Source organism: Oncorhynchus kisutch, linkage group LG19 (assembly GCF_002021735.2).
Source record: "Oncorhynchus kisutch isolate 150728-3 linkage group LG19, Okis_V2, whole genome shotgun sequence".
Taxonomy (NCBI): Eukaryota; Metazoa; Chordata; class Actinopteri; order Salmoniformes; family Salmonidae; genus Oncorhynchus; species Oncorhynchus kisutch.
Window position 1 is genome coordinate 33,894,528 of NC_034192.2, and position 16,772 is coordinate 33,911,299.

Below are 16,772 nucleotides of genomic sequence, written 5' to 3' on the forward strand. Positions count from 1 at the left end.
TCAACTCACATTTTATTAATTTTTATAAATGAACACATCCTCGGACCATGTTGAAAATTATGAACTATTTAAAAAAAAGCACAATAGAAATCCACACACCTCTAGTTTTTAAATAAGGACTGTATATAAAACATGTTTTCTTTTAGTTTCGCTATGACATATTCAACAGGAAACATATCACACAGTACTTTTTACAATAGTGTCTATTGTCAACTATCTCTCCAAGTCAACTACCTTTTAAACAAAATAGCTGAAAATTGAGGTTCTCAGCACTCGAGTCTATTTCACTCATACGCAACACTTCAGCCTCTCAACATGCATACAGATTACACTTGCTGAAGGACTTCCACTCAGAACAGAGAAGAACCAATGCTGAAAAGAACTACTGTAACACAATATCAGCACCATGCTCCAGTTTGGTAACCAACAGGTCTGTGATGAGCTTGCTTTAGATTTGAACAATTTCACTTGAGGTACTATGAAAACCAACCGTTATGGTTCCTCAAGACCATGGTCCGAGACTGATCTCTACATATACTGTACATTCATCATGGCTTTGAGCAATACATTTCTGAATCAATATGCACACATTTGTATGAGTTATGTACATTTTACCATATTGAATATTTTAACCAATATTTTGAGGTCACAACATGAATAAAATCCCTGGTAATGGTTTCCAGTACATTGCAACCTGTTTCATATCGATGGATACTTAATGCACTATGCTCTGATAAAGTGCAAAGATAAAGTAACACCAATACTGACATGGTATACTAATACTATCTACGCTTTACAGAAGCTGCAAAGTGGGCAAATATGGAGTCAGTGGAGCCCTACCATGACGCATGGCCGCATTCAGGCAAGATGGGGATTTTGTTAGAGCTCTCAGCCGGCCTCCTTTGAACCTCTGAGATGAGAGAGCCAAACTGGCTAAGGCAAACATGAACAGTGTACCTCTCAGAAGGCTGTCTAGAGCAGTTCCCTTGGTAGTGGAGGGGAACAGTCAATGAGACACTGCGCAGCTCAGTAACAAGAGGTGCTTTGAAAGGGAACCAGACGGTACAGGGGCAGAGAGAGTGGTGTTCACAGGCTCAAGAGGCTTCAAGGACATGCATGGGCACTCCACAGTCCCCATAACACCCTGGGTTTATTGGCAACACTGGCAGGCTGCTTAATCTTACTGAGTAATGGGGCACAGGCATAATCTTACTGGAGTAATGGGGCACAGAGATAATCTTACTGAGTAATGGGGAACAGGGATAATCTTACTGAGTAATGGGGCACAGGGATAATCTTACTGAGTAATGGGGCACAGGGATAATCTTACTGAGTAATGGGGCACAGGGATAATCAGAGATAATCTTACTGAGGAGTGGGGCACAGGGATAATCTTACTGAGTAATGGGGCACAGAGATAATCAGAGATAATCTTACTAAGTAATGAGGCACAGAGATAATCTTACTGAGTAATGGGGCACAGGGATAATCTTACTGAGTAATGGGGCACAGGGATAATCTTACTGAGTAATGGGGCACAGAGATAATCAGAGATAATCTTACTAAGTAATGAGGCACAGAGATAATCTTACTGAGTAATGGGGCACAGGGATAATCAAAGATAATCTTACTGAGTAATAGGGCACAGGGATAATCAGAGATAATCTTACTGAGTAATGGGGCACAGAGATAATCTTTCTGAGTAATGGGGCACAGAGATAATCTTACTGAGTAATGGGGCACAGGGATAATCAGAGATAATCTTACTGAGTAATGGGGCACAGAGATAATCTTACTGAGTAATGGGGCACAGAGATAATCTTACTGAGTAATGGGGAACAGAGATAATCTTACTGAGTAATGGGAAACAGGGATCATCTTACTGAGTAATCGGGCACAGAGATAAATGGGGATAGTAGATGAGATTCTGGAAATGCAGAAGGACAACTGTGCATATGATAGGTAGCTAGTTGTGATAATTCTGGTGCTAAACTAGTGAATCAGATTCATGAATTACATGAATCACTGGTCATTTTGGTCCCTCTCAGCCATCTCTTCCTTGACATCATGTGTTATATTATACAGTACAGTTACAACATTATTGCACTACAGGCAGGGTGAGTAGTAATACTCCTCACGGGAGACAAACATAACAAGCTGTCACCATGAGGAGTTTGTGTTCTGTAACAACGGTTAGAACAGTCAAATACATTTGCAGCATGTTCTTTCAATTTGATATGATACTACTGATCTGTTTCGTGGATGTTTGACAGAGATTTTTCTCTGAGGGTAGAAAACACTCAAAATTACGCATCAACCATAACTGAACAATAGGAGAACTAACAATGGCTTTTCACGGAAAACACTGCAGGACAGGTCTCATTATGATGTGTAATGGAAACGGCAGATATAGGAGACATTTTCTTCAGATCGACAACATTTTTATCCATTCAACAGGGGTGGAGTTTTCTTTTGTCAAACTTTCTTTATTGCAACAAATGATGATAGAAACTGTGTTTTTCTGAAAAATGTATTGCCAAATACTTTTGAAGGTACGCGGGGCACGTGATTTCAACACGTACTATGAAGCGCCACTCCACATTTGAATTCTAAATGCCTACAGCCTGCTAAATCAATGTTTTAACTATAAAAAAATATGTTTCTTTGCAGGATCCTTGTCCTGACTTTCAAGAATGGCTGAATTGCTTCACATAGATTTTCTGGTTGGCTGGATGCAAGTTTCACCACCCAATTATTCTAGGCTGTCGACAATTTATTCATGCGCAATTTGCCTAAACGGGTCATGGAAACACTTCAACCACTTAATTTTTATTCGACACTATAGGTTTTTCCGAAAACGTGTTTAATTAGTTGTGACGTCATTACGTACAGCTGTTTTTATCGACATAAATTTGTTTTAAATGGAAACTCACTGTAGCAGGTAATTGTCGAATCTATCATCTATGCGAACTTTCTAAACGTCAACAAAAAAAATTACTGGACAAGTTCATGGAAACATAGCTATTGTCAGAATGGAAAACCCTGTAGACCAGAAGGCAAATCTGCTCAAGTTTAGCCATGCTGAATAACCATGTCTTCACTAGAGGGGAAAACTGCCACACGAAAAACAGTTCAACCCATCTCCCAGGCTGTTTCGCTGTAGACTTGTCTACTACGTGGTGGTGTGGACGGTGAGCTCTCTCTCAGAGCTCAGGCTGGTGGAGGTGGTGTCTTTGCGGCTGTCCCTGGACCTCCTATCCATGGTGGAGGAGGTAGCCTCCGTGGTGGTGCCCTCCTCCCAGGTGCGGAGGGGGCAGACGCGGGCAGCCAGGCTGGGCAGATGGGGCTGCGTGGATCGTCCGTCGGTCACGGTGAAGCAGCTGTCCTGTGCAGAGGTGTGGCAGAGAAGGCCCTGCTTGCAGAGTGGACCACACAGTAGGGCCAGGAACTCCTTCCTCACACTGCGGTGCATGTAGCCGTAGATGTAGGGGTGGAGGCAGCACTGCAAGAAGAAGAGCACCAGGGCTAGGGAGGCCAGCCATGGAGGCACAGCAGCACTGGAGCGAATGGACATCGTGTTGAGAACACTGTAAGGTCCCATGCTCAGGATGTACGATGCCATGATGACAAACACCACCCGGGCTGCCTTGCAGTGGTAGTGGAAACGTCTGTGCCTGCCCCGGATGGGGTACCCCCCGGCCGAGAAGGAGTCCAAGGGTGGGGGTGGCTGTTGGGGCAGGCGCTGAGGGCTGCCGATGCAGGGGGCCTGGGGGTCCGGAGGCTGGTTAGGCTGGGACTTAGAGTGGGTCTGGATGGGGTGCACCAGGGCGTTCTGCCTCCTTGCTGCCCTGAACACCATCCAGTAACAGCCCAGCATGATGAGCACAGGCAGCCAGAAGGAGAACGTGGCAACCAGGGCTGAGTAGGACAGGCTAGAGGACCACACCACAGAACACACGTTATGCCTGCGGTCAAAGTCTATGGCCCCCCAGCCGTAGAGGGGTGGCGTGCTCTGGAGCAGGCTGAGCACCCAGGTGCATGCGATGAGGTTGGTGCCCAGATGAGGGGTCATACGGGTGGGGTAGGACAGTGGGTGGATGATAGCCAGGTAACGGTCCACTGACACCACGATGATGGTGTTGACCCCGGCAAAGGCAAACAGGTGCATGAGCACCACCAGGGCCTGGCAGAGGCGGGCGTCCAGGGGCCACACGCCGGGCATAGTGGCAGCGATGGCGAAGGGCATGACCAGCACGGTCTGGAGCAGGTCTGCTAGGAGGAGGTTGAGCACGAAGCGGTTGGCCACGTGGAGAAGCTGAGGCTTCCTCTGGAACACCAACAACACCACCACGTTACCAAACAGAGACACACACACGATGGCTGAGATCAGCACCATCTTCACTACGCTGTTGGCCACCGACGGCCAATCTGTGGGGCCAGGAGGACCAGAGGAACCAGGGTCCCAGGGCACGGTGCTGGAGTTACTGCCCACACTGGGCGCCTCGGAAGTGGGCATGCTGAGGCTGGTGGGGTGAGGGAGACAGCATGTGTGGCTGTAGCTCCGACAGGGTCCCCAGTTTCCACCCGACGTCTCACAGGTCCTTCTTATCTGTCAGTCGAATTTCCATCTTGAAGGAGAGGATGACAGAGAAGAGAAAAGCACAAGCTCAAACGGGCTTTTTCTGCTTTCAAACATCATAACATGTCACACTCTAATTCTAAAGGACTACACTGTTGAGGCGGATTCATTTCACACTGAATTCATTCATTTAGCTGCAAGACCATTGCACACATACAGTGGTTTGTGAAAGTATTCACCCCCCTTGGCATTTTTCCTATTTTGTTTCAACCTGGAATTAAAATTGATTTTTTGGGGGTTTGTATAATTTGTTTTATGGCAATTGTTCTTTGTAACTGCTGCACTAGACATGTAAAGAGAGTATCACAATGAGTTTGCCTGTGCCAATTTGAGACCCAATCACCAGACACATTAGGCTACTGATCTCACGGACCAAAATCCACAATTCATGGATTAATACATACCCCACTTTAAATGCAAATAAATATATATTTTAAACATAGGCGAATTGAAATGAAGAAGGAAAAGGATTCAAACAACCTCCGAATTTCCATTGTTCATCCTTGCTCACTGATGTCCCCATAAAATCAATTGTAGACATGCAATTGATATCGTATCTTCTGCTCTTCATTGTTTCCAAACAGCAACAAACATATCACTGAGAATATACGTTTTACCTTGAAATGGCCATCTTTGTTATGTGGCGGATTCTGTTGAGATGCTGAAGGCTGGTGTTTTGGTCGGTGATGATGCTCCGTTCTCCTCAGCACCAGATCGCTGGTTCCCCCATTGATACGGTTCGATTGTCATTTCTTCGCCGCGCTCCCATTTTAGTCAGTCACTGCTGTATCGTCAATGTCAGCAGCCTCCCCACGGCTTGTCATCACTCACTCAGCGGGGGCATCTTATTTTCACAAGCATATAACCTCCACTGCTCTTTACTGTTAATTTTCATGACAGATGAAACCTAACGGACTAGAAATACTGCGCTTACCCATTGATAGTGGGTTAGTCCTATACACAGTCGATTCGAGCTTGTCATAAAACAACGACACCTGCCTTGTGAGACTGATAGCTGCTCATCTGTAATCAGCTACATTAGCACATTTTCTCTTTGTGCAAAATGCAAAGGATTTTTGGTTAACTTCCCCCCTGCATTCATTGGGGCGGCAGGGTAGCCTAGTGGTTAGAGTGTTGGACTAGTAACCGAAAGGTTGCAAGTTCAAATCCCCGTGCTGACAAGGTACAAATCTGTCGTTCTGCCCCTGAACAGGCAGTTAACCCGTCATTGAAAATAAGAATTGATTCTTAACTGACTTGCCTAGTTAAATAAAATAAATATTTCAATCCTGATTTAGATCAATGTACACTACATTACCAAAAGTATATGCTCATCAAACCTCTCATTCCAAAATCATGGGAATTAATATGGAGTTGGTTTTCCCTTTGCTGCTATAACAGCCTCCATTCTTCTGGGAAGGCTTTCCACTACATTTAGAAAAATTGCTGTAGGGACTTGCTTCCATTCAGCCACAAGAGCTGAATGGCCTGGCACGCAGTCAACGTTCCAATTCATCTCAAATGTGTTCAAGAGGGTGTTGAGGTCAGGGCTCTGTGCAGGCCAGTCAAGTTCTTCCACACTGATCTCGATAAACCATTTCTGTATGGACCTCGCTTTGTGCACGGGTGCATTGTCATACTGAAACAGGATCTTCCCCAAACTGTTGCCACAAAGCTGTAAGAACAGAATCGTCTAGGATATAGTTGTATGCTGTAGTGTTAAGATTTCCCTTCACTGGAACTAAGGGGCCTAGCCTGAACCATGAAAACCAGCCCCAGACCATTATTCCTCCTCCAGCAAACGTTACTCCACCAAACAGCACTATGCATGAAGACAGGTAGCGTTCCCCTGGCATCCGCCAAACCCAGAAATAGTACATCAGACTGCCAGATGGTGAATCGTGATTCATCACTCCAGAGAACACGTTTCTACTGCTCCAGAGTCCAATGGCAGCAAGCTTTACACCACTCCAGATGACGCTTGGCATCGCACATGGTGATCTTAGGCTTGTGTGCGGCTGCTTGGCCATGGAAACTCATTTCATGAAGCTCCTGACGAACAGTTGTTGTGCTGACGTTGCTTCCAGAGGCAGTTTGGAACTCGGTAGTGAGTGTTGCAACCGAGGACAGATGATTTTTATGCGTTACACACTTCAGCACTCGCCGGTCAAGTTATGTGAGCTTGTGTGGCCTACCACTTCACAGCTGAGCCGTTGTTGCTCCTAGATGTTTCCACTTCACAATGACAACACTTACAGTTGACCGGGGCAGCTCTATCAGGGCAGAAATTTTACAAACTGACTTGTTGAAAAGGTGGCATCCTATGACGGTGCCACGTTGACAGTCACTGAGCTCTTCAATAAAGCCATTCTACTGTCAATGTTTATCTATGGAGATTGCATGGCGGTGTACTCGATTTTATACACCTGTCAGCAACGGGTGTGGCTGAAATAACCAAATCCACTCATTTGAATGGGTGTCCACTTACACTATATACACAAAAGTATAATCAAATGGGATTTTCCATTGTTTTGCACTATCAAATCAAATGTTATTTGTCACATGTGCTGTATACAACAAACAGGTATAGACATTTACCATGAAATGCTTACTTAGGTGCCCTTCCCCAATAAAATAAATGGAAAAATGTAAATGTATATTTGTGACCAAACTAGACCAAAGTAATTTACTGGAGTAAAGGCCTACACCTCGGAAATATCCACAGGTGCATTTTGTATGGATGGTAGGCGCACACTTGCATCCATGTTGAATCATTTGAATCATTGTCAAATGATTTGATAGGAAAATCCTAAAGCTATATATAGCTACATGACAATGTGTGGAGTTTCATGTGTAGGCCTTCTATCCCAGTTTGTTTTATTGGATCTTCAATCATCTTAATGGTCTCTTAAATAATCCAATCAGACAGTTGATGAAGTGGGTATCATAATGTCTGGGATGTAAACAACATAGTGTGTCAGGAGCTGGCACAGCAACTGGACACAACCTGCAGTGAGTGAGATAGAGCTTTTCCTGATCCTGACCACATGATCTGAGACTGACCAGTAAGAAATCTGGGTGTTTGGATCTTTAAACCAGGCTACAATTGGTTCTGGATTTGTTTCTTGTTCAGATCATATGATCAGGAAATATGTAAAACCATGTATGCAATAATTCATAATTAATATAAATAGACCAATCGTCTTGCAGAAGTAGAATTAGGTTAGTTTTGACTTGAAACTATCCTAGATTGAATGTGTTAATTACATCATCATCCGGAAGTCTTTGCAGTTGAAAGCGTGGAGAAACAAAAGCATCTAGGATACTCTGCCCAATCCAATTAAACTGTAGCATCCGCAGCCTCGTTCTATTCATCGTCTGTATTGAAGCCTCTTGTTACCAGTCTGCAGAATCTAAGGCATCAAAAAGTCCTTTGAAGTGCTGAGTAAGCACTCCCTGTTAGATTTGACTGCATATTAAATGCTTGGTGGCTCTAGGAAGACGTTCCTCTTCTTCCTCCTTATTGCACCATGGCCCCTGGTTCAAAGGGAGCCCCGCGGGCCCAGCAGCCTGCAGTGGCCTGTGGGATTACACTCTGTTCCTGTGGCTCTGTCAGGGAAACCCTCAGGGGCCACACACACACTGGGCAGGAAGGGCCCCCTTGTCTCTGGAGACTTCCGGCCAATACTACCCAGGTGTGAGGCCCCTATAACTCCCTCTGTCTCTCTTTCTCTCTCACACCCAGGCTGTTAACTAGTGCTCATTATAACCTTTGGCAGAGATGAGACGGATCAAAAGGGAAAGTCACAGTGTTGAAAAGAACCACAGAGAGGAGAGAGAGAGGAGATGAAACATATTTAGTCCCCAGACTGTTGATCGAAGAACTAACGTTCCCAATGATCAGCCATGGAATTCCTTGATGAGTTCAAATCAAGTTGTAATATGAATCGGTCTGATGAGGGAGAGCTATATTTGGGATTGCACTTTGGGTTTGGGCACTCATGATACTTCAGACCAGGCCCAGCTGCTACTGCCTTTGGAGGTGTAAAGTACGAATAGGTGAGTGGGAGAAAAAATATACTTCTATGTGTGAAGTGGCTAAAGGTCTGTGTTAGCTCTCTGAGGGGCTCTTTCCCAACACCCAGGTAGCAGGCCAAGGTCACAGAACTTTGTTCTTTTGTCAGAGGAAGATTGAGCCATCAAATGTTTTCTGTGTAGCAGTGGCTTGTCAAACATTACAACAATGTGTGTGGGTAGTATGTGAGGAAATCTCTTATTACAGTTGTAAACGAGGAAGATTTTAAATGCACCATTTGTTTAGTGATGCCATTGGTTTTCAACTGTCATAACAGAGTGGTTTTATACTGCCATCTGGTGCTGAAATTAAGACTTTTAATCAGATTTTTTTGGGGGGTGCTGGAAATGTACTGATTCATAGTTATCGTAATTATTTCACCATACAACACTACATTCATTTTAATTGAATGGATTAATGTAAATAATTAGAAAAAAATCTAAAGACTTCATATAACCACGAATATTAACTTAGCACTTACCAAAAATGTATGCAGAGTGAAGTGTGTGGCAATGTTATTAGCAACAGCTTAGCCCACACCATTCTGTTTCTAAACCACTGATATCCAAATCTTCATGATTAGCATTCCCTTCACATTGCCCATCCACATGCTTAATACATCAAACTACATGACATTATTCAACAATTGCCTCAAATCTACTGCTGTGCTGCCTCATCATAAATGTATTAGGCATATTAAGTACTATATAACCTAGCTTAGAGAGCTCTTTGATGGACATGCATAAAGCATATATGTAAAGTTACATTTTACATTGACAATTCATTAGGGCAGCTAGACATTACATTGCTGAAAGGCAAGTCAGACTCACTGCTCTTGTAACTGAGCCAAAATGAAAAAGTTAAATGGATGAACTTACTGAGTTAAAATACTCTGGTAGCAGCCGAGTCAAACGTATTTAGAGTCTACCAAGTCTACCTTCCCATACATGTTTTGCTTTATTCTTCTTGGAAAATTCCATAACTCCTGTTCATTAGGGGTCAGGGAATGTTCACAAACAAACAAAACAAACAAACAAACAAACACACACACACACACACACACACACACACACACACACACACACACACACACACACACACACACACACACACACACACACACTTTAATAGGAAGTTCCAGGTGAAACAAAAAGGAGAGCAGTCATTGGTAAAGTCAATCAAACATCCATCCGGTTTATTACGAGTCTAGCTGGCCCGTTCTGAGCAGGCCCTTTATATCCTAATCAGACAGCACCAACTCTTCTGTAAACACCAGCCTCTTGGAGACAGGCCCTTTATGTCCTAATCAGACAGCACCAACTGTTCTGTAAACACCAGCCTCTTGGAGACAGGCCCTTTATGTCCTAATCAGACAGCACCAACTGTTCTGTAAACACCAGCCTCTTGGAGACAGGCCCTTTATGTCCTAATCAGACAGCACCAACTGTTCTGTAAATACCAGCCTCTTGGAGACAGGCCCTTTATGTCCTAATCAGACAGCACCAACTGTTCTGTAAACACCAGCCTCTTGGAGACAGGCCCTTTATGTCCTAATCAGACAGCACCAACTGTTCTGTAAACACCAGCCTCTTGGAGACAGGCCCTTTATGTCCTAATCAGACAGCACCAACTGTTCTGTAAACACCAGCCTCTTGGAGACAGGCCCTTTATGTCCTAATCAGACAGCACCAACTGTTCTGTAAACACCAGCCTCTTGGAGACAGGCCCTTTATGTCCTAATCAGACAGCACCAACTGTTCTGTAAACACCAGCCTCTTGGAGACAGGCCCTTTATGTCCTAATCAGACAGCACCAACTGTTCTGTAAACACCAGCCTCTTGGAGACAGGCCCTTTATGTCCTAATCAGACAGCACCAACTGTTCTGTAAACACCATCCGGGGAGGCTGTTAGGACTTCAAAACAAAAAGGCAGTGACTTTGTCAGCTGCTACAGAATCACACAGTGTTCACAGAATGTCATCAGTACCATACAACAGTGAATAATCAGTGCGTTCTCGGTCCTTGTACCTCCAGTCTCGCCTCAAACACTATCAACAGATATGAGAAAAACATTTAGCTTTAATCTAGTGACCAACAACCTGCAACTAGATTGTCACAAACAGAACATTGGAAATTGTGTTTTACAGAGACTCCAAATATGCTAAATATTTTGCTGATCACTAAACGAAATATGAACTTTACAAATGACTTTATTACACACCCACACACACACACACATCCAACATGTCCCCTATTACTGTGGTTGTGAGGGGCAGTGGCTAAAGAGAGCTGTATCCATAAACAAACAGATAAACAGGAGATTCACAGAGCGAGCGTCACACTACTGCCCCTGAAAAGGACCCATTCACTTCTTCTGCTCACCACAATTGAGTTTGTCTCCAGAGCCCAAACAGTTTAGAAGTAATTACTTGTGTTTTCCCCAGAAGGTGATTACTTCGCCACACTTGGCAGCCATTGTCACCGGCCATGCTTCACATTCACGCAAGTGGGCCCGGCCCACAAAGGAGAGAAGTGCCCGATTGATGACAGCCCTCAGTGGCCAAGGGAGAATTTAAAAGTACTTGTATGGGGCTCTTTCAGGAGATTAACTTGCTATAAGGGCTACCTGCCATGGACACATTTGCCGTATTCATGGAGCAAGCACAAAGAGTTTTTTAGAGGGGCCACAGCTGCATGAAAGTGAATGGGATAATGGTCACAAAAGGCAACAAACCTCAAGTGTAGAAAAATAAAGTGTCCTCTCAGATGGGAGGCCTCCATTCACGGACAGACGATTCCTCCCATTGACCATTGAGGATCTGCCCGCTCCACCACCAAAGGCCCCAAGCTAATTAATTTTAGACAAGCAGTGTTGTGGGGAAGGGCTCCAAAGAGAGGGCACCACTCCGGAGCAAAGTGCTCTTTAATTAAACCTTTCTATCTGACAGAGTTCCCCTGGAAATGGACGTCACAGACCAACACACCAGTATAACGAGGAGTCTCCTGGCTAGGCCCCTGGCCCCCCCGCATTGAGCAAGAAGCACACAAGAAACACACACAGAGACTTTGCAAGAACACAGATATATACGGCTGTCTGTGTGAGTCTTTCATAATACCAACACACACAAACAGCGCACTGAAGGATACACGTTACACTTTATGCTTCCTGACTTCAGGAAGTCTCTTAGACTATGAGCAGCAACAAATTGAGGATAGAGGAAAAAGTCTGTTTTTCCCGTACTCTGCATCTAGAGACCCAGGGTTGAGCTTTGAAGTGCCTGTGCTAATAAGATGGGTCTAGGACTGTGGCCACATGGGTCAGATTCGGGCTCCTGCCTTTTCACATTCTGTGTATGCATGAGCAAGAGAAAGAAAGAGAGGGAGAAAGAAGGAAAGAAGGAGAGAGAGAAAGAAGGAAAGAAGGAGAGAGAGAAGAGAAGAAGGAAAAAAGAAGAAGCGTGAAACAGAGAAATATAAAGGAGAGACAGAACAAACCATGTGTGTCCGAATGCGTTGCGTAAATGTGAAATTGCTCATGCAATTATTTCCGGGTTATAGATGAGAAAGGGGGGGATTGATCTTCTTATATAAAACAGACATGGACTACCACATACAGAGAGGCCGAGGGAGGGCCAGGCTTCTTTGCTCGTGCTCATGCAGTGGAAAGGCACTGACAGGTGTGCCTTTGTATGTGCATGTGTGTTCATGCGGCGTGTGTGTGTGAGAGAGCAGTGTGTGTGTATAAGCGTGGGCATGGATGGATGTGTGTCCCCAGTTAAGCTTCTCTAAATTGTGTGTTTAATGCCTCTCCCTGGCTACCTCCTCATACCCCTCATCATGGTTTGGAAATGAGGGGCCATCTTCTCACACTCTGTTGGTCTCCAGTCTTAACAGACCAGACGGCCAGAAGTTCAGCTCATAGGGACATAGGGATGCAGTGGATACAGCAGACAGACACCGGTTCAATGCTAATAGATGGAAAGAAAGTCCTTGGTGCATGAATATCGAGAACTTTTCAAAATGGTCCACTGGCAGTTCATCTAAGACCCGTGGAAGTCTTCAAACGCAAAACCCCAAAAACCTAGCGGATATTTTGGAGACCTGGTAAGGATACTTTTTAAAACAATCAGTATAAACTCTGGATTTAAGTATAACATTACTGTACTTAAATATATATATATTTTGATTTAATTCATTGACTTAAGCTATATCCTAAAAAATACAGATTTGCTAAAGTGTATAAGTCATATGTACTAGCAATGCTATGATAGTGCCAGGCTCACCACATAGCACCACTGGGGTGTACAGAGACATCATGTGTCAGGTCGTCCCAGTCTGACAGTAATAATGCATCACTGTCGGGGTGAGTGGCACTTCCAGGTCAAAGGTCACCAACTCCTCATGTTTACTGCCTGAGTGTAGCAAGCCTCTTTACACCAGGGATTAGTCCAGCGGGTGCATCTGTATCTCTCTTGCTGTTGTATTGTAGTGTATTTTTTCACGTCTACAAATGTCTACGTAATAGGAAAAAGGGAGGACCATGTATTGTATCCGATTACACTGCTATGTGTATGAGAACTGGTAGAAACGGGTGTACTGTAGTATTTGGCCACTAGATGTCAGAGTTTGCCTTGTTAACAGAGCTCTGCTCCCGGCGCTGCTCGAGGGAAGCTTGCAGAGTAGTACACGTGGTGTGACAGCTTCCCCAGGAAGCTAGGGTGACATTTGCCTCACTTAATGACACAAGCTAATTAATCATTAGCGATCCCAGAGGTATTCCTGTTAGAGAGGCTTTGTCGTGCCTGGCCCTGGCAGGGGGTCCCCAGCCCCAACATGTTGTATGCATATGTTTAACTGCCGCAGCCCACACTAAAACGTCTTAATATTCTCCCATTTAGGTATTTAGACTGGATTGCAGTTTGCTGTTTTTCCCTATTCCTTCCTCTTGAAACAAGTACAAGGGTAAAAGCCCTTTTAAGATATGTGTAACTGTGTTCCTTAATCTTGTGCATGTAACCGTATGGAGGGCCGTGCAGTAGGCTTCATTGTGTAGGACTAGGGCCCAGCTCTATGTGTTTCTAGAGAAGGGCCAGGGAGAGAGGGAAGAGAGACGTTATCAATGGTTGATTGGGCGGACAAGGGGAAGGAGGTTTTTGGATTTCCTGCATCAATGGTTTTAACCCCATCGCTTTGTCTTTATCAAGCAAAATAAGCACATTTGCCGACAGATCAATTCAGGCCAAGAGTAGCAGAAGATAGACTAATCCAGTCTACCTTGCATTCATTGCCGTTGTGCTGTGCTTTGGTGTTGTGCTTGATAAAGTAGCGCCTGAGTATGTATCCTCTGAAAGTGTTGAAATGCAGCGTAGATTGATGGTCAAAAGTCATGGATGAAAGTCTGGATAACTTTTTTCTTTTTTTATCTCAAAACAAACAGGCTGTTTTTCCTATTGTGGCTTGTCTTCCTGTTCTGTTAAGCCGAGCGATGAGGGGGATAGGATACTGTACTGTGTACATGTACTGTTTATGTACATGAACTGTGGTAGCAGGGTCATTGGGTTATGGCTAATTGTCTCTCATGGGGTAATCCCCTCTCTCACTCATATTTGAATTGCACCAAAATGTGAGAAGGGATATTTATGAAATACTGAACAAGTGGAAGCTAACCCCCTGGATGTGTTCTCCCCTTATGCCCCCCCCCCCCCCCCCACTGTGTCCCTGACTGGGTCTAGGAAAGAACCAGTCTGGCTATTATGTACCGGTGGCTCCAAGTGACCCTTCTGCCCAACAGAGAAGGGCATGGGGCCGCATGGGAGCATCGGGGAAACTTGGAGATGAGTGGTTGAGCAGGGTTGGCTGGTAGGGGGGCTGAGTTCGTTTTGGAGACGAGGGGTGAGTGAGATGCGTTACCCTTGGGATAGGCTGACCCCTGACCCCTGAGACCTGCTAGCCAACCCTAATGCTTTGTACTGTGACCTCAGTGGATCAGGGCTGGGTGTTTTTGATGATATACAGTTTTGAAGCTGGGCAGAAATATTCCTCTGGACATGTGCTGTAGCAGTGGGTCTAGGAGCTATGAACCCACCCACTGAGTTTGACACTGCTCTGACCTACCAGTTTCTAAAGGACTCCGTGTTCCTCTCTAACCAATAGCCAACTTGGATAATGGAAGCTCAAAATGTACGCCGTACATATCGTACTTTATACTTCTAGTGTAATTTCGTCCTCATTCTTAGCCGCCTTTATTAACGGGGGGGGCGATGCTATTATGAAACACGACGTGGGCGTTCTCTTCTGTCTCTTTCCACCGCGGCAGTGACGGCCCACTGTGCTTCTGTGTAGCAGCTCTCCTCCTCCATTTTGTTTCTGCGTGGGTCAGCGCGGCAGGTTGCGACTCCCCCATTGAAAGTGACGTTAGTACGGTGATACAGAGGGATGAATTATTCTGTTTCATAGGGCCACTGTACGGCTCATTGATATGCAAAGGAGAGCCTGGCATGGCTTTTACTGCCCTGGGCCCTGCCAGGTATCCATTTAATATCACTTGGAAATACACCGGATCCTTCATTTCTACTCTAATCAGGGGGATGATTTCACTCCAAACAGAGCCATTGTAATTTCACCGGCCTCTCGAGGAGGAAGATACTGCCGAGTTCTTTCCCATGGCTGAGTAGGAGTTGTAAACCTGAGATGGGATCTGAGGTACTAAGGGCAGCATCCTCTAAGGATAGACCCTGGCCCTTCTACATAATCCCCCACCTACTAGACTTCAAGCCGCCAAAACTCTTTCCCCCGAGAAGTAACACCTAGGGTGCACCGTCACAATAGAACGCCACGCGTCTTAACATCGTTATTTCGCCATAGCATTAGAGATAAGGGTCAAAAAGACAGTATCCTGTCAGAGATTTGGCTCTTGACCCATCAAGTGTGTGGAATGGACACCTTCCGAGTGTGAATTACCATGGCTCCAGTAGGTCTGTGGAGAGACAATCGGCGAACAGCGTAGGACCGTAGTGTTCTAAGTCAGGTTCGGCGAAGAAGACGAAGTCGGCGCCATTTTTGTTTGTGCACAAAGTGCTCATCATCTCTGTCATTTCGGAGACAGACAGGGGCGTGTCTGTCCTGTGGGAACCCCATCTGCAGGCCCATGGTGGTGATGGTGGAACCTCCCCTTCCTCCACACCCATCAGCGTTCAACCCCAATTACACACAAATAGATAGACTACCACAAAGGCACAGCATGCGCAAACTTACCTGCACCCCCCCCCCCAAGCCAATTGTTTGTGCCCAGGAACATATTTAAAGATGCACGCTTCCACACCCTTATATCTCCGCAGGAGGCCACAGGAAACAGATGAAGATGCAGGCAGGTTGATCAGGACATAGTGCGGCCTACATGTCCCTGAGTGACGTGTCGCAACGTTGCACCGCCAAACCACTGCCATTATCAACAATGAATCGACATCATTTTCTGTAGAAAGACCAATTTGGACTTGAAAGAGGCTGCCATGGAAGCCGATCGCTCAGATAGGAAAGGGAGGGGAATCACTTGTCGCCCGGCAGAGCTTCCACGCCTCCTGTCGTGACGGAGGCAGCCATTCACACCGAGCATCTATCAAGCTGCATGAAATTGCCTTTTTGCGTTAGCAAGTGGTGGATTTGTAACAAGGCCTTAAGGATAGCTTATTTACTCACTTGTTTATGGCGAATCAAAGTGAGCCAAACTTTTCTCATCTTTTTCTTCTCTCTCGGCATCGAAGCCTCTTAGCCGCGGCCCTTTCATGGTGTCAGGGGCGGGGCCAAGGCGTTGCATGTGATTCCCTATCTCCGGGAACCCCGCAATTACATCTGGCACAACTCTGCATGAACTAGCGCTTTATAGTCCTTTGTGCATCTCAGCTTTGAAGCGCCGGGTCCCTCTATAAGTTGCCTTTTTGTCCCCCCCCCCCATCGTCCTACACCCCGCACCCATCCCCCAACCAACCCCCGCTAGAGACAGAAGACAGAATGCGATGTGTCGTCTTCCTCCCCAACACAAAGCCCCAGTGCATTGGACAC

At 45.4% G+C, this 16,772-nt stretch overlaps 1 protein-coding gene across 1 annotated transcript; it reads right to left on the bottom strand.

The window, feature by feature from the left end:
* Position 1: 1 nt before the first annotated feature.
* On the bottom strand, positions 2-5,677 carry LOC109910147 (probable G-protein coupled receptor 101). Its single transcript, XM_031797460.1, has 2 exons — positions 5,257-5,677; positions 2-4,628 (listed from the first exon to the last, which is right to left on the bottom strand). The coding sequence occupies exon 2, from the start codon at positions 4,514-4,516 to the stop codon at positions 3,173-3,175; it is 1,344 nt and encodes a 447-aa protein (XP_031653320.1). The 5' UTR covers positions 4,517-4,628; positions 5,257-5,677; the 3' UTR covers positions 2-3,172.
* Positions 5,678-16,772: the final 11,095 nt, after the last annotated feature.

Excerpts from the sequence above, each read along its gene's own strand:
- LOC109910147 (XM_031797460.1), bottom strand. The coding sequence starts at position 4,516 with ATGCCCACTTCCGAGGCGCCCAGTGTGGGCAGTAACTCCAGCACCGTG.